Below are 19,252 nucleotides of genomic sequence, written 5' to 3'. Positions count from 1 at the left end.
ACATGGTTTTGTCCATCTAAGAAGGATTTTGTCAGAAAGAGTGAACTCGAATGTCACACCTTTTTTGTTTTGTTTTGTTTTTCAGCAAAGTTGTGCGCTGTCTCTTTATAAAGGATGTAAGGGAGTGCCAAAATCTATATTCACTTACCAAAATTTTTTAGCTTTTTTACTTCGTTTTGCTACCATATCACCTTCTTTGGGGGATGAGCACATACCCAAAAGTTATAAAAGGTTGCGAAAATGCAAAGTGAGTCTGGAATTGAACTGCGGATGGAAATGGCTTGCAGGACCCCACTCACTTCTGAATGAATGGATCCTTTTGTTTTTATTGAATTAATATATTGTTTGCACTGGCCATCCCGAGTGTAGTAAATGGGGGTTGCCATTTCAACCCAATCTTGAGACAAGAGACGCTGGATACTACAAACGTGGTCGCACAACTAGAATACAACCACAAACACTTATAAGCCAGTGGTACACAGGGAGCCAGCAGCTGTGACAGCTGTTTGAAGACCACGCCCCTTCAGGGTCAGCGCCATCTACCAATTGGTTTGGAGCAACCGTCCCGCCCCGCTATGGGGTCGACCATTGTCACCAATTAGGTAAGGGCAGGGGAAGCGATACCACGCCTCCCCGCCAGTCTGGCAAGTCGCTAACGGCGCAGTGTAATCTGGAAGGGGTGAGTGGGCGAGCCGTCAGATCATCGCCCGTATAGTACACCGGGGTGGGCGGGAGACGGAGGGAGTGGGCATAGCACAGAGTGGTCGGTTAGAGGGCTGACTGGCGCAGTTAGTGATTTGGGGTCACGCAGGCACACGGATCCGCCCTGCACCATCCACAGTACGGGACACTGTATGGAGATCCCCATTCTATCTGCGATCTGACCCTACTACCATCGCTGCCCTGCACACAGCCCGGTTGCTAGGGGAGAGGTCGGCATCATGCCCCACTCTGGAACTTTGTAGGCTGCTGAAGGGTGCCAGTGCTATCAGGAGGCAGAGCGCCGCACACCACCTGGTAAGCCTCGTATACGGCAATGTAGCCTCCAGATAACTTTTGCTGCCACGGCAGAATACACATACATTATTTACTGGTTCTGTGTTGTGTCCCCCCAGGTCTTGCTGCAGAGTGATTTGCTGCTATTGTTGTTCCTATAGTGCTACGTCAGCTATTTGGCCATCATGGCAGATGACCAGCACATCCCTCCATCTGCCCCTGGCTCAGAGCTGGTGCCTATATTGTGGGCTGTGGGGAAGACCCTGGTGCTTCTGCTACCTGTATACCTGTGCGGCTACCTGGGACTGAGTGTGCTCTTTGTCATATTGGGATTGCTTGTATATTTGGGCTGGAAGTCTACAAGGAAGAGCAAATGGAATAGCCTAAAATCAGCACTTGAAACCTTACAGAATGAAGAAGAAGCCATCACCGCTACCTCAATATTCAAGATTAAAAAAGATCTACCGTCCTGGGTGAGTTTCTTGTACTGAGCTGGTGGGAGAAGGTCCTACGCTGCTGTAGACCATCCACTTGTAGGATTGAGATGCTCTTCTATCACTGCTGAGATGCATCATTATTTTATTTTCTGTTTCCTTGCTTTTAGCTTGAACCAGTCTGACCATTCTTCGCATAGTGGACCTTATTCTGGTCCATGCGCACTGTTGCGAATTTGCAACAGTGAGCAATATTTTCTTTCTGCGCATGTACATGTGTCAGGCACGAATGGCCCTGACGAACAAAGCTTTAGCCGAGTGCTCACACCCACCAGTGCGGGCAGGGGGGCGGCAGAGGGTAGTCGCGCCCATGGTAACGCACATCGTTTCATGGGTGATCCCATGGTAATGACCCAGTGACGTAAGTGCCGGGGGCAGGCAGCTGACATCACCGGTCAGGACACACACAAGACTAAGATACCGGAGAGTGACTGAGAATTGCGTGTGCGCAACACATCATTCGATGGTCGGTGGCCATCAAATGATGTGGGTGTCGCCCCATAGGCTGCGAATGGATGTTTATGCAAAACATCCATTTGCAGCCATGCGGGCGAATTCGCCCTTTCGAAGGGGGGGCATCTGCAAATGCTGGGCTGAAAATGACACGCAGCGCTCGCTGCATGCCAGCCAGAATCACCCCCTGTATGTGTTGCACACCATTGTCTGTAAATGATAGAGATCGTTGTATATGACAGTCCTAGGAGATGTGCACTTTCTGACATGCTCAAACCACTTTATGTTGCAGGGTGTAAAATATTACTTAGGGATGGCAATCCCTGGGCATTTTTTCGGATGGTGCTGCTGGCGGCCTGTGCAGCATGACTTCTGACCACGTAACGCTGTGCAGAGCCACACACCGGGTCGGGAGCAGCCAGGCAGCGTCCTGGCAATTTTGGGGCCAAATCCCGGGATTGGCCACCTTGCAGTTACTTCCACCTGTTCTTATTGGAGACATTAGCAAGAGATTATTGCTAAACTAGTCATCTTTGCGGCAAATGTCGTTTTTCGTATCCTATACCAACAGCATCAATATGCAGGATATGATAAATATGCCCCTTAGTATCTGACAAACCACTTATGCGACATTCATAAACATAACTATTTGCTGCTAGGTAATATTTAAAATAAAAAAGGGTACTTATGTAGTATCTGGGCTGCCGATTTTGTGATTGTATGCCTTACCTTAAGGCATAGGTCCTCAAACTGCGGCCCTCCAGATGTTGTGAAACTACAAATCCCAGCATGCCTTGCCACAATTTTGCTATAAGGGAGTATTAAAACTGTGGGAAGGCATGCTTGGATTTGTAGTTTCACAACATCTGGAGGGCCGCAGTTTGAGGACCCATGCTAAGGCATACAATCAGATGCGATGCGATGCGATTCTATGCGATTTTGCATAGGATTCAATGTTAAGAAGGTCCTGTTCATTTCCCCACTATCCAAGTGGGCATAGAGTTGATTTTATATAGCGTGGCGAGCGCAGCGAGCCACCGAGCCCGAAGCGTGGCGAGCGAAGCGACGCATATTTCAAGTATTCTGTGTCCCCTCGCGGGGCTCGCTACGCTCGCCACGCTTCGGGCTCGGTGGCTTGCTACGCTCGCCACAGGTTTATATCCAACTCCATGCCCACTTGGATAGTGGGGAAAGGAAAAGGACCCCTTTTTCCCATTGAATTCTATGTTAAAATGGACTCAGACCATTTTAACATTGAATCCTATGGAAAAATCTTGACCATCGCATCGCATACGATTTGGTCGCATGCGATGCGATCCGATTTCTAAATCGGACGCCCAGATACTACATAAGTACCTAAAAAAGTTGTCTTAAAATCATTTATATGTCAGGGACACATACTGTATGTATGCATGACTGGCAGTCAGGATGCCCATCCCAATGGGGTCAAGTAATTATATTTGCTTTCTCCCTAACCCTCCCCACTCCGGCCTAAACCTAACCTCCCTTCTCAGTACTGAACCCCACACACAAACACACACTTTCCCCCAGCCTGATGTTTGTACTCCCTGGCATACTTACCTTTGGAATTCCTTCGCCTGCATCCTAATTGCTGTTGGGATTCCAGTGGTGGTCTCCCAGCGGGATGCCGGTGTCAGTATAGTGAACGAAACCCATACATATGTCATACAACAATTTCAAATGAGCATCGAATATGTTTGTGTTGTGCAAAAATGTGGTTCTTTTGCAGGTTTTTATATTTCTGAATAAGCAGAACATTTGAGTGCACAGCAGACCTCTAGGCAACCCTATGCTGTTTCAGAGAGCAGCCAGGGCCCCTCCAGCTGTGGACGAATTTGTATAGGCTGACTAGGGAATGCCCACAAAATGCTCCAAACGCAAAGTAGCTATCACTCACTTCACACATAAATCCTGGCAAATGGGCAACTGCAAAAAGCCCAACATCTACATTGTGTGTCTCTTGTGTGAATCAGGCCCATTTGACCCAGTTGCTGCACAAATGGGTGATTGCAGTTCAGCCACATTTGGAAGGTGAAATGAAACCGACCCTCCTGTTTGATGGGTCTGTTGAATGCGTGGACCACAACTGAGTCATGATATCCGATAGTGTTATTTCATGTCTATTCTAGATCAGACATGGCCAAAAGGTAGATCTAGAGCTACTGGTAGCTCACGGGGCATCCACCAGTGAAAAAAACAAACCTGTGATGGCTTTTGAAATCTCGGAAGCCCAGCTCCCGGTAATCCAGTTAGCATTTTATGTTTGCAATTGGTTGTGACATTTGTCCATATTAATAGCTGCCTGGATCACCTTGAACAAAAATAAGTGTTTACCACCCTTCTAAATGTATAAACCATGGTGTGCAGTCACCGCCACTAATGCCAGCAATCCTGCATGCCGCTTCCACTACCATCATATATTTAGGTCCGTTATCGGCAGAACCTGCCCGACAGCTTCTAAAGTCGTGCTCGTTCTGCCATGATCCCTCTTCAATGCCGTCAGGGAATAGCGGCGGAGCATTGCATACCACCTAAGGCTATTCTTGATCGCTTTAATATCTTGTTATGGTTAGGAATGCGGGAATGCGTACCTATTGCCCTGATTATTCCAAACTTGCTAACACCATGCAGCGCAAGCGATATCAATACATTTTGTATTAGGTTTCAGCACATTGATGCCAGTAAATCGCCACTAAGTAAGTGATCCCAGGTAACAAATGTGTGTCCACCCCTGTTCTTGCATCATAAACTCTTAAATTGACAAATCAGCACTTGAATATCTGACCTAAATGACTGTCAGTGTTTGCCTAAAAAAAAGTGCAGCTCCATAAAGAAATGTCAGCATGGTTGGTGCTTTTTTAAAAAATGTTTTGAAATAAAATCAATTGCAATTTATGGTCCCTATTTATAACATTAAGGCCTGACCTCAATTGGGATTTTTTTTTTCTTAATCCGGGTGCTCACTTAGAGAATGTTACTGGATTCTCCAGTGCTAAAACTCCCATCATTTTCTTGTATGGACATTTATGGACTTCTCCGTCTTCTGGCATTTGTTCAGTGCCTTTTTTTTCTTGTGTGTTGAATGTCACATTCCTGCTAGAGAGAGCGCAAACACAACTGCCCTGCTCTCCAATACTGTCCCTCCCAATCAGTGAAAAGTCTGATCATTTTCGGATCTTGTATTAGCCATGTTTTAAACAGAGATCATTTGTTTATTATTTTATTTATTAACAGTTACTTATACAGTGCTACCATATTCCAGTGCACTTCAAACTTGGGAATAAAAAATTAATAAAACAAGACTTGGTAATAACAGAGAGACATTGGGGTGTCCTATTAGCCATATCGATTTTTTTTTTTTTTTTTGGGCTGAATGGTAAATATTGTTTCCTTTTTTTCGAGGTGTACTCATGATTGCATCTCAAAACGTTGGAATTGAGTGTACGTTTTGCGCATAAAGGAATTTAAATATTTGCAAGCCCTTGCAGTGCTGCTTTTTTGTATTGGCTTTCAGAATGATTTTGATTGAAGGCACCTAAGGCAGAGGAGTGTCGATCCGTCATACCAAGTTTATATATATATATATATATCCGCTCATATTGGTGATAAGGAGGCCATTTTTATTTTATAGAAATATACATACAAGCACATACATTAGCAGACAGTTAAGTGTGAATGATCATAAAGCATAACTTATGTCACAGAATAGATACAACCAAACATTAAAACATTTAGGGTAGAGGGAAGAGGCTGTAATCACTATGGCACAGATGTATCAAGCAGTGGAGAAGTGGACAACTAGAGATGCTGAAAATGCACTAGAAAGTTGGTGATAAGAGGTGGCATCATATATCAGTTCTAAATCTAAAACAAACTGGAAGCTGCTCAATCAAATTAGTAATGCCCCTCAGGTGCTGAAAAGGAGGGTTTGTTCTAGATTAGAAAGACACGCCAAACATGTTTCCCCCCAGGGGCATTAGCAATTGGATTTGAAAAACCACATGGTAGTAGGTAATTTAAAGTTCTTAAGGCCCCCATACATTAGTCCGACTTGTCCTAAGGACAAGTCGGACCTGATTTCACCCTGCAGCTCCCCGGGAGGGGGACACACGATTAGGCACTTGATGTGCCAAGGTTTGCATATGATAAATCGCATGGATTTATCATATGCGGTCCCCGGGGAGCTGCAAGAGGAGGGAGCCGTGCGGGGGATGACAGCGGGCGGGGGATGCCGGCTATAGAGAGCCGAGCAGGGGGAGGCTGCATAGGGAGCCGGGCGCCGGGCAGGGAGGATGACGCTGGCTGCCGGGCAGTGGCGGGAGCCGGGAGGAACACAAATAACTTGAAGAAAAAAAAAAAGCCCATACAGAATGACTAGCAAGCCATTGATTGGCTGAGACCTCTCTCAGCCAATCCCTGATTGGCTGAGACCTCTCTCAGCCAATCGCTGATTGGCTGAGAGAGGTCTCAGCCAATCAATGGCTTGCTAGTCATCTGTATGGGCTTTTTTTTTTTTTTTTTTCAAGTTAGTGTGTTCCTCCCGGCTCCCGCCACTGCCCGGCAGCCAGCGTCATCCTCCCTGCCCGGCCCGCTGCTCCCGCTGTTACCCTCCTCCTGGCCGGCTCCCTATGCAGCCTCCCCCTGCTTGGCTCTCTATAGCCGGCATCCCCCGCCCGCTGTCATCCCCCGCACGGCTCCGGGGCTGGGCTGCACATAAGATTTAGCAAATCTTATGTGCAGCCCGTCCGACCTCCCGACCCCGATCCGATGCACACGGGACCGCGCATCGGATCGGACGGGGTGTCTGCAAGTGCGATTTGGGCCGATTTCACGGCCCGATTCATCCAAATCGGGTGAAATCGTGCCCAAATCGCATAGTGTATGGGGGCCTTTACTTGCGTATATATGGTAATCCTCCAGGCCATGTCAAGGCTTCTCTGATACTGGAGGTCCCTACACTGCATGATTAGTGCCCACTCTAGATCATTATTGTCTAATGTAAGGCTTCATGATACTATCGCATACAAACACATCTAAATGAAAAACCAGCTTACCAGGAGTCACTCAGATCCTCCTTGTGACACTACAGGGACCAGCATGCTCTCTAAATACAGATCTTTTAGCAATGTGGTTGCCAACCCGTCGCTTGCGAGCTACCAGTAGGTCGCCTGAGCGAAACGGGTGGCTCGACCACTGTTCCCGGCCCGGTCCGCCCGCCTGCTATTGCCGCCGGCTTGCGCCACTATACCCGCCGCCGCCTTGCGCCACTATACCCGCCGCCGCCTTGCCCCGCTACAACTGCCCTCACCTTCCTCCGTCGTAGTCCTTGTTCCGGGGACCAGAGGAGACCAGCGCTAGAAGTCATATTTGACCTCTAGCGTCAGACGGCGCATCATGCTAAGCGCTCCCGGCACTTCCGGGTAACGCTGCAGCGCTGTGTTCCCTGTCAGATGCGTGGGGGAAGAACGGACGGACTCCTTAAGCCACCATGGGGATGATGGAGATGAGCTCTGAACGCTGCAGCAGCCAGCAGCGAAGAGTTTATTATGGAGAAATTTATTATGGTGCAACTGCCCACTATGCCCATGTGAACACCGGCATAGTGGAGGGGGCAAGCAGTGACCCCCTTGTCAATGAGCATTAACCCCTGGCAACAAGCAGGTAATTTACATTTCTCTTTCGTCCATCCTGGTGACAAAGCTAACCTTGGGATGTAGGATGGTCCGCAGGAGCCAAGGCACCTATGCTGAAGTCTTTGGACGCAGGCTCCTCCCTTCTGCATCCCATCATGCTTCAGTTCGTTTTAGGTGCCCACAGGAGTGGGTGCTATGCTGATCGGCTGCTGCAGCCGCTGTTTTTTCTTTGGATTTTAACAGAATAGTAAGTTTTTTTTTATTATTTTATTAACATAATAGTTAGTGCAGGTTTTCCAGTGTGTTACTTCTGGCAGAAGTTTGCACACACTGAGAGCGCAGCAGAGGCTGACAGAAGCGCGTCCTGTCAGCTCTCTGTGTGCAGAGGGACGCTGTCTGCTCACTCTACACAGCGCTTCACCTCTATGCAGCAAAGAGGTTTGCCTGGGCCCAGGGGGTGTCCGGAACCGTCTCCTTACATAGAAGGGGTTCGTGGGGGATGGTGAGATTCCCTTGCTATTCGACTTAAGATTCAAGTTTTATACAATCTTTGCTAATGCTGTGTACACACGGTACAATCCAGCATGAGATTTTGACTATATAGTCAAAATGGTATGCAGATCGCACAGGTTTTCTACCTTGCGCTCCCGTGGCAGTACAAATCGAAACCCAGATAGACAGGGCTGCAATGACTATATAGTGCAAATGGAATGTAGATGGCATGAATTGTATGTAAAAAGTACAGAGTTAGCAAAGATTATATAGCACTTGAATCTTAAGTCGAATAGCAAGGGAATCTCACCGCGTGTACACAGCGTAATTAGAGGCAGGTTTGAGCTGGCTGGGGGAGGGGTTTGGTGGTGGTGGGGGTTGGTTACTTATTGTGCTTAATGTCGTGATTAGGAAACATCTGCAGATGACCTGTTGTCCAAGTGTTAATCATTTTGGGCAGGATGTACTAAAAGGAAAATGCGGTAATGCGGTAAAACCGGGGGTTTTACCGCATTTTCCTATTTACCATTACCCGTCCGCCCCGTTTTCGCATGGCTCTGGGTGGCGATACCCTATAGAAGCCTATGGGCTTCTATCGCCGTCCGCGCGTCCCCCCCCTCCCGTCCTCCTGATCTCCTCCTCCCCCAGCAGGTGTCACAGCCGGGAGGACATCCGGCTTCAGGGGGGAGGAGGAGATGCAGGGGGACGCTGGCAGCCGGCGGGAGGTGACGGAGACCCCCGCAGACCACATCAAAGGTATTGCGGGGATCTACGTCACCGCAACCCGATGCTAGCCGCATATGTTAGTACATATGCGGCAGCATCGCGGCGGCTGTCAGGCGAAGGGCGGCGATGTATATTAATACATCCCGCCCTATATCACTTACTGTAGATACGGACAAATGCTGCAGTAGCTACTGTGTAGGATGAATCCTAAAGAATACATGTGCATTTTCTTTGTATTGGGATTGTCATGTTTTTTTTACTGTGTACAAGAGCTGCTGTAAACCCTACATTCATAGTTTTAACAATATGTAGACATCCAGGTCTCCACTAATTCTGGAGTTAATGCATCACAGTCTGCTTTTCCAACAAACTGAGAAATGACTTCTAAAGCTGGGTACACACTGAAGCAATTCCCGACGGCATTGATATCGGTCCATGATGTCACCCGCCTCCCGCTCCGTACATGCAGTTACTGACATCGTTAAAGACTGACAGCCGTGCGCATTGGTAACAGTATTGATTGTGCACACAATATCATTAACAATATCGTTATCATCCATATTGTTAACGATGTATATCAAGCATTGTGTAGCGTGGTCAGCTGTTTCTGAGACTTAAGCTGCGTACACATTAGTTGATATTTTAAATAATATTTCCCTGATAACAACCATTCATAGCAACATTTACTTGTATATTGTCCAATGTGTATGCACTATATTGTTAAAGATGTGTGCTCCCGTGAGTCATAATCTATATAGTTAACAACAGGATACTACTGGATGTGACCACTGAGGATATATTCTTAGTGGTTATGCACTATAGCAGTGGTTCTCAACTTCGGTCCTCAAGGACCCCCAACAGTTCACATATTCCATTTCTCCACACATAATTGCAAGTGAAGTAATTGGCTCCACCTGTGGATCTTTAAAAATGTGTCCGTGAATATTGGGTACACCTGCCGGGTGACCTGTAAAATGTGAACTGTTGGGGTATTTGAGGTTGGGAACCATTGCACTTTATCATTCTATCATGGAGTTCCAGGCAGTATTCTGTCACTCAATATAAATTTTTGTACATTTTATTTCACTATAATGTTCCATTTTTACCTTCATGTGATGGCAATAGTAAGAAATGAATGTATAATACTCATGTTGCATTGCATTTTCCCTAGCTTGTAAAATACTGCTTTAGTATAGATAATGGGGAAGCATTATTTTAACAGCGATTTTGAGTTCAGCCAGTATACAGCCCTCTTTAACGAAATCTATAACCACATTTTAAACTTGCCCTTAACACTGCACAATATAGTTGTGGCCACATGCAAGATTGCACTTGCTAACTGTAAATGAGTCCCATTGTATGACCAGTGCAGTAATTCCCTTTTTACTCTCACAAAATATTTGTGTAAATCTCAAACATATGTGGTAATTCTCTCGCAACAAAGGTCTAGGTGTGCGCTATTGCCAAGAGAGCAGGCTATGACATCATTGTGTACATGGTCTGATGTCATTTACTATGTTGTTTCCTCCGAAAATGGAAGAGCGCTGTCATGACGAGATGCCATTTCTGTCTCATTGTTATATGGTTCCCCTGCAGTTTGTTGGACAGAAACGTGAAGGTTAAGTGCATGTAAAACTAGGAATGTTACATATGTAGTATACTGTCCTCTCCATGGCAATTTTAAGTAATTACCCCTTCCCTTGTTTGTTGCTTTATTTACCATAGAAACCCTTTCCCGTCCTCTTGTTTTATAATGCATTTTTTCATATTTCTTCTTGCCCAGCACACTTCAGTTGTTGCCTTTCTACAAAGCAGGGGTTCTCAAACTCTGTCCTCAGGACCCCACACAGTTCATGTTTTCCAAGTCACACGGCAGGTGCACTCATTACCGACACATTTGAAAAGATCACAGGTGGAGCTAACTAAACTTGTATTTCTGTGTAAGATCTGCAAAACATGCACTGTGTGGGGTCCTGAGGACCGAGTTTGAGAACCTGTGCTATAGAGTCTGTAGTACTTTTAGTTTTCGGTGTTGCTGCATATGATATCATAGAGAAGCCATCTGAGTGGCTTCCTGTATGCTTTTCTGATGAATCGCCCAGCCACCGGAAACTATTACTAAGGCACACACTAAATATAAACCACAAATAATCAGCTCTCTGGTGCTTATATAGTATCTCTGGTTTTAAGTTTGTGTGGAGTAATTTCAGCAGAACTAACTCCAGCCTAAACATATTCTAACCCCAAATACTTGTACGTTCCCATTCCTTATAAAAACCAGTGTAATTTTTTTGTTAAAAGTTGTGTCGCTCTGGAGAGCTGCAAAGTATTCTAGGACTTAAGGCCCCCATACACTAGGGCGACTTGTCCTAAGGACAAGTCAGCCCCGATTTACCCTGAGCTTCCCCGGCAGCTCCCCGGGGGAGCTTGATAACATTTGGCACTTGATGTTCCATATTTTACATGTGATAAATCGGTTGCGATTTATCACATGAAAAATCCGGGGAGCTGGGGGGGGGGGGGAAGGGAGCGGCAGGATGGGAGTGGGGACTGGCCGGGGGAGTGACAGGAGCAGGCTGGGGGCGGGGTCCGGTCCTGGGTACCTGTAGGTGCAGGCTGTAATCTGTATTGTGCACTGGGAGAGCCTCAGCCTCTTCAGATGTAGCGGCGCTGCGGCAGGCAGGGTCAGGAGCGGGGACCGCAGATGCAGAGAGACCGGGTGCGCGGCGCGAGAATAGAAAGAAATCCCATTCAAAGGACTGGGCGGCTGCTGATTGGTTGAACTCAGCCAAGTGCAGACTGTCCGACATCCGGATCTGATCCGATGTACACGGGACCGCGCATCGGATCAGATCGGATGTCATACACTACGCAATTTACCCAGTTTCACCCGATTTCTCGGCCCAATCCTCCAGAATCGGGTGAAATCGGGGCCAAATCGTGTAGTGTATGGGGGCCTTTACACTAAAAGATGTGAACAGTTTCTTATTGCTGAACAATCCTGGAACTTTTCTCCATGTTACTGTTCAGCAGCTGTTCTAATACCCATGCCACTGTGCAAAGCAGCTATATAGAGACAGACAGGGACATGAGGGAGGGACATTCTGTTTATTTCAGCTGCCAGAACTCTTTCCATGGACACATCTATTCAGATGGTTTTGTACTAAGCACATAAAATGCAGCAGATGGCATAGTATTATGTACACTGGGTAATTGTTTTCTTTGGGGATAATCAACACAATTATTTTTCTGGGGAAGTTCACCTGAACAGGGGTGCGTAATAACACTTGCTCACAAGTCTGTTGCTTTTACGTAGTCCCTTATGTGCGCCAGCTCAATTTCATATCCGCATTGTGGGCGGGATTCTCTAATAACCGCACATCGCCAGCATTCGCATTGTTAATAATCGCATATGCACTAGCATATGCGATTTATTAACGCAAAGGACAGCGCTTGCGTTAATCTGTCCTTTGCGTTGTGGCCGGTGATGTGCAGCAGGTCCCCCTGGACCCATACCCAGCTGTCAGGGCTCTGCTTTCTCCTTCCTGCACCCAGAAGCAGTGCGGATTGGTGGGGGGCGCGAAGGGAAGCCCATAGGCTTCTACGGGGTTACGCCATCTAGAGCTGGAGTAACCGCCCTCAGCAAAGCCCCGACGGTGGGGCTCTGCGGCATATGAAAATGCTGTAAAATCCTCGAAAACTGGGTTTTTACGGCATTTTTTTGTTTGTTGCATCTCTCCCTTTAATGTGCTAGGTTACTTGAGTTCTGCAAACTGGTTTTTCTATAATAAATAATGAATGTGTGCTTAGTACCAATAATAAAAAATATTCTTAATAAAGGTTAAATTATTTATAAATTATTTGTTATTAAAATTAAATTCATTATTTGAATTAATGTTAAATTACTTATAAATAAATTATTTATAAATGAATCAGTGAGACTAATTTACATATGGAAAGTGCTTATTGGGTCTCTGCAGCATTGTCAGTATTTTATGGTTTGTCTTTGAAAGAGCCAATTAATCCCATGCCATGTAGTCCTCACACATTGAAAGTGGGGTCTTATTAAAGAGCTCCATCCACAACCTGTATGAGAGGAGGTAAGATAACAAATATATTTCTATGTACCTCAGGCGCCTGCATTAGACATGATAGATTTAAGGGCTGAAACAGGGACACGCTCTGGTTATGAGGTCGAAAATTGCTGGTGATCTGGGAAATGGGATTTAACATGCCTGAAATAATCTGAGCATTTATTGCTGGCGCTCTGTTCTCATTATGTGACTGAGCTGCTGCTTCTCTGCAGTACTGCAGTAAGGAAACACGATGCCCTGCGTGAGGACATGATAGGACCACAATCCATGCACCACTCGCCTCTAATAGCAATTCTTATCCAGCTTCACCTCTCCTGCATTTATTCCTGAAGGCATCACATTTATGACTAAAGAAAACACATTTATTATCTTCACTTTTATGGAATAGACTGCACTCCATCCCTGTGAATTGAATGCCTACCTGAACATTAACATTATATTTTACTTATTGGGACCTGTTGAATATCTATCTATCTATCTATCTATCTATCTATCTATCTCATAATGCACAGTCACTGCCAGGGTTGACCACACATCAGACCAACTTTCCTCCAACCATCAAAATGGTTGGATGGAATAAAAATATGGTACTGGATGGGAGCAAAGGAAGGACAATCAGAAATGTACTCACAACCCCAGGAAAATGGACAAAAACATTGTCAAAGTGTTTAAAATAAACAGGTTCAACTACAGTACCTTTTCCAGATTTTAGGAGCAAATTTCTGCAGTAAATATTAAGGGCCAGATTCTCTAAGCTTCAAAAGTGATAAAATGGAAAGTGATAAACAGCCAGCCAATCAGCTCCTGTCTGACATTTCTCAAACACAGTCTTTGGCATGGCAGGTAGGAGCTGATTGGCTGGCTGTTTATCACTCTCCATTTTATCACTTTTGAAGCATAGAGAATCTGGCCCTATATTTGCTCCCATCCAGTACCGTATTTTTATTCCATAAGAAAACAGAGATTGTATAGATGTGTACCCAGCTTTAGGCAGTAATCGCTGGCAGCCACTTTACAAATAGACCAGTCTGCCAGTTTCCTGAGGGGCTGCTTAGGAGGCTGCTGTGTGAGAGTTCAGTGCTGCAGTGAGTGTGCAGTGAAAGGCTTGCCAGGAATGGAACACCATCAGCAGTCCTAGGTCAGTTCTTCCATCACAGGCTCTGCCCATCTCTATTTAAGTATCCACCATTAATGACTCCCCCATCCCAGTGTCTTACACCCTACCAGCTTTGCATCTCTCATACCAGCCCACTGCATCATATCATTGCCCCACACCTAGACCTCTCCTCAGCCAGTCCACTCAGTGTCTCCCTTCATTCAGCTTGTGCCCATCTCACTGCCACTCTTTCCATCCAGCCCAATGTCCCTCACCATCTCACTGACCACCTATCCCAATATCTCCCAAACAGCCCACTTCCCCCATGTAATTGTCTTACTGCTAGTACTCTCCAGCCAGTCCAATTAGTGCCACCCCCTCATTCTGCATAGTGTACCCCCTTTTTCTGTCTAGTGTTCCCTGTCTCTTTGCCCCCCCCCCCTAACATGCATCCCAGTTGCAATGCACTCCCCCATCCAGCCAATTGTTCTCCTGTATATCACTAGTATCCTCACTGTCATGTTTACCATTTATGTATTGCTGACTCATGCCTATGTATATTTGTCATTGTCCCTATGCCTCTCCCACCCTCTGCATGGAGTCACCCACTACCTCTCACTGTCACACTCTCCTGTTACACATATCCTTGTTACATGCCTTGCATCTCCTCCCACTATCTCTCCCTGTCCCTTCTGCCTCATCCCATCAAACCCCCCCCCCCACCCACCCACTGACTGCTCCCCATCACCTGCTGCCTCTCCCTGTGACACTCTACAGTCGCCCATTGCCTCCCGGTCTCTTCCTGTCAGCTTTTGCCTCTCCCAGATGTCACCCTCTGTGTCCCCTACACCAAGGACTGCCTTTCCTCATCACCCTGTGCCTCACCCACTGCATCTCCCATCACCTTCTCATGTGATGCCCACATGAGGCCACTTCCTCCCAAAAAATTCCAGAGCCACTTTTAGTTCCCAATTCACTCCTTTCTGCTGCTTTGATATCAAAGTGTCAGTAATGCATGTGATCAATACAGATGTATGGTGAGGACATTGTTGAACATATCAGGGCTGTATTACATTACACCATTTTGCTTTGCACTGAATGTCATAAATGAACTTCATTGTCTGTTGGCAGAGTTACAAATTAATTTCCTGCTATTTTGAAATGTGAAATCCCTAAGTGACTAGAATATAAATAATTGATCGCGATTTCTGGTACATTCAGGACGGAAATATACAGCATATCATACAGACAAGCATTTTGGTGCGTCCACCATGTGGTTATTGCTGCAGACTGGACTGCCACTAAAATGCTATGGTTTTATTTTTTTTATGCCTAAAGTGTTACAGCTCTTTAGAGTAAATACTGTAAACAAATAAATTACAATCACAGACCACATTACATGTACCCATGATGGGTGGAGAACTGCTACTCTGCACCGTAAAAGTAACCTAGCTTGTGAAAAGGCTAGTGACAGGACTGGGGACCAACAGGCTCCATCACAGGACACACAGAACAAGTGAGAGACATTCAAACTGACAGTCAAAGTAGACTGAAACACTGGTGGTCATACCATGCATCAGGCATCTACAGATTCCCCTCGTCCCAGAGCTGTGCACTGGACACTCCACAAACAATTGGTCTGTTCTACTGCTACTCCTCCCCTCCACTGACAGCCTACTGCAATGCCCAAACCTCCTGCATGACAGCGTGACACCCACCATTTTGAAGTTGAAGACTTCAATATGGAAGAGGTATACCCTTGTGGCATGCCCCAAAAAGTGACATACCACAAGGCTATTACCCAAAATGTGGGACAGTTGAGAGGGGTATGTGATTGGGTGCGTATAACTTCCCTAAGGGGGTTTTGGCCGATAACACCTAACTGCGTGGAAAAAAGTAGATGCCTCAGTTGCTATACTATGGGGAAAGACGAGGTACACTATATATTAGATCTATATTAAGGGACAAACAAAGCAAGGGGCAAAATTCAGAGTATTCACATAAAAAGCGAGCGGGTAACTCTTGTGAAGGAGGAAGATGTGTAGGACTGTGGCTCATTGGGAATTAAACAGCATACACAATACTAGTAAACACCTCTACATAGGTTAAGCAGCAAATATACTATAAACCTGTTCTACTACATATAAATGGCTCTCTATAGAGGCCTCCAGCTATGGTTAGCGAGAACAATTCCTTGTGCATTATTAACAACTCTGAGGCAGCTGTTAGGTAACAAGGCAGAGACAATATCATTGTGTATTACAGTCTCACCCTCACCCCGACCAAATCACCAGTGTGCATGAAACAACATTATATATATATATATATATATATATATATATATATATATATATATATATATATATATAGATCCAGGTGGACCGGCACTCCTGTTGCACTAGAAGCTTTCACTGGTGCCCCACAGCTTCAAGTAAGCATGTTCACAAGGTAAGTAGGTGCGGCACTCAGCTTTCTCATCCAAATAAAGAAATGACGACAGGACCAAGTCAACGTGTCGTGTCAACGTTTCAGTGCTTTTATTTGTGCACTATCATCAGGATACAAACAGTGTACTGTGATTCCAGTTTAAATAGCATCACCCATGTGTTGGCTGTGTGCAGGCACCTCCCCCCGCCCAGCAGGAGAGGATGACGTCACTGTCACACAGCTGACACTGATTACAAAGCATCAACTTGGTATAAACTTTTCAATACAAAACATACATATAATTATAATGAATATAAGATGTGAATATGGTATTGCGTGATATCAATATATAAATGTTACACTACAACTCAAGTGAAAGAATACAAAAAATATAAAAATATATAAAAAAGTATATAAAAAAGTGCTAAAAATAGTGAACCGGAGAATGGTATAAAACAGATTATTTATAAATTTGTTACATAAAATATCTAGTTATTCCATACATATCCATATTTGGAAAAATTACATGATACATCAGATGGACAGTAGTTGGATATATTCTTAAAGGAGACCCATTATGTGTCTGTAGTTTGAGAGTATATTATACGGACAGGGGGATTAAAATGCAGCGAAGGATAAATATTCATTCAATCCCCGAGGGGCTAATACATCCAAGCGATGTATCCACTCTGCTTCGCGCTTTAACAGCGCTCTGTTGCGGTCTCCCCCCCGTATAGGTTTCTCCACCTGGTCTATTATACGATATCTAAGGCTGGAGAGAGAATGTTGTTTACTGACAAAAAGGGACATTACCCCCCCCTGGCAGACCGATAACGTCATCAAGAGGATCGCTGTTACAACTGATTTCCATATATTTGGACACTGTGCTGCAGCCGTTGGTGCAGCAGCACAAATATCATCTATTGGACACTACAGCTTTCCTGAAACATCTGGCTACCATCGATGTGATGACAGAAGACTCCTGGCTGGTATGTGCTGACATTGTCAGCTTATACACTGTAATACCGCACGCAGACGGGTGTGCGGCTGTTAAAATGTTTATGATTGATAGCGGCAAATTTGAATTATCATACATTGAATTCTGTATAATGTTATTCGATTTTGTGCTAACAAAAAATTTCTTTATGTTTAACGGTAAATTTTACCTGCAGGGCAGGGGTTGCTCTATGGGAGCAGCAGTGGCACCGGCAATGGCGAATATATATATGTTCCAGATGGAGCAGAAAATATTTTTTGACCAACCTGAGTTGGCAGCTAACATGTCATCATATGTGAGATATATAGATGACGTGTTCTTCGTGTGGTCCAAGGAGGACAGTCATTTAGTACAGCTTATCAATGCCCACAATGCCACTAGCTGTCCCATAAAGTTCACGGTTCGCATGAACCAAAGCCAGATTGATTTTCTCGATGTCGCCATAACACGCAGTACTACAGGGTTGTCCACTAAGGTTTTTTATAAACCGACAGACCGCAACACAGGTCTCCATATCAACAGCTGTCATCCCAAATCTTTGAAAATGGGGCTCCCATACTCTCAGATGATCCGAGTGAGACGGATCAATTCTGAAAGTATGGAAGCAGAGTCACAATTAGACGACCTCATAGAGAAATTCATGGAAAGGGGGTATGAGAAACAGTTCCTCAATAATACCAAGAACAAAGTATTAAAAATGGATCGCAATGACTTATTAAAGAAAAAATCTGATGATAATATAGATCATGGGTCCTCAAACTGCGGCCCTCCAGATGTTGTAAAACTACAAATCCCAGCATGCCTTGTCACAGTTTTGCTATAAGGGAGTGTTAAAACTGTGGCAAGGCATGCTGGGATTTGTAGTTTCACAACATCTGGAGGGCCGCAGTTTGAGGACCCATGATATAGATAAACGAGAACGGTTACCCTGGGTAAATAGATACACCACTAGTTCAGACCAAGTGAGCAAAATTATCAAACAGCAATGGCCTATAATGAGAACTGACGCATCATTGCCATTCAAAGACACTGCAATCATGCCCTGTTACAAAAGAGGGCCCAATCTTCGTGATGTATTAGTAAAATCAGACGTCACAAGATATAAGAAAGACAAACATTTTTTATCACAAAAACCTGGTTGCTTTAAATGCACATGCGTCACCTGTCAGTTCATGCTAAGTGGGAGTAGCTTCAATCACCCCCATTCAGGGAAGAAAATCCCTATTAAACAGCATTTAACATGTAATAGCATGTTCGTGATATATCAATTATTGTGCCCATGCGGCCTCACTTATATAGGCAAAACACAACGTAAGTTTAAGGAGAGAATGGCGGGTCACCGGTCCACCATCAGGGCAGCATTAGCATCTGGTGACAGTGACCAACCGGTGGCCCGTCATTTTGTCAGTAAACAACATTCTCTCTCCAGCCTTAGATATCGTATAATAGACCAGGTGGAGAAACCTATACGGGGGGGAGACCGCAACAGAGCGCTGTTAAAGCGCGAAGCAGAGTGGATACATCGCTTGGATGTATTAGCCCCTCGGGGATTGAATGAATATTTATCCTTCGCTGCATTTTAATCCCCCTGTCCGTATAATATACTCTCAAACTACAGACACATAATGGGTCTCCTTTAAGAATATATCCAACTACTGTCCATCTGATGTATCATGTAATTTTTCCAAATATGGATATGTATGGAATAACTAGATATTTTATGTAACAAATTTATAAATAATCTGTTTTATACCATTCTCCGGTTCACTATTTTTAGCACTTTTTTATATACTTTTTTATATATTTTTATATTTTTTGTATTC

At 45.0% G+C, this 19,252-nt stretch overlaps 1 protein-coding gene across 2 annotated transcripts in view; it reads left to right on the top strand.

Annotated features, from left to right (window-relative positions):
- The first annotated feature begins 539 nt into the window (after window positions 1–539).
- ESYT1 (extended synaptotagmin 1) overlaps window positions 540–19,252 on the top strand; it is a 132,931-nt gene continuing 114,218 nt past the window's right edge. The window contains exons 1-2 of one of the 2 annotated variants that reach the window (XM_083169168.1): window positions 540–1,017; window positions 1,116–1,469. In XM_083169168.1, coding sequence (XP_083025294.1) covers window positions 1,182–1,469 — 288 coding nt within the window. In that variant the 5' untranslated portion in view covers window positions 540–1,017; window positions 1,116–1,181. The remainder of the gene's footprint in view (window positions 1,018–1,115; window positions 1,470–19,252) is intronic. The other variant, XM_083169167.1, reaches the window with a different exon arrangement.

This window comes from Crinia signifera, chromosome 2 (genome assembly GCF_055691185.1).
Source record: "Crinia signifera chromosome 2, ASM5569118v1, whole genome shotgun sequence".
NCBI classification, from domain to species: domain Eukaryota; kingdom Metazoa; phylum Chordata; class Amphibia; order Anura; family Myobatrachidae; genus Crinia; species Crinia signifera.
Note: the sequence above shows the minus strand (reverse complement) of the source record. Positions and strands in the feature narration are given on the sequence as shown.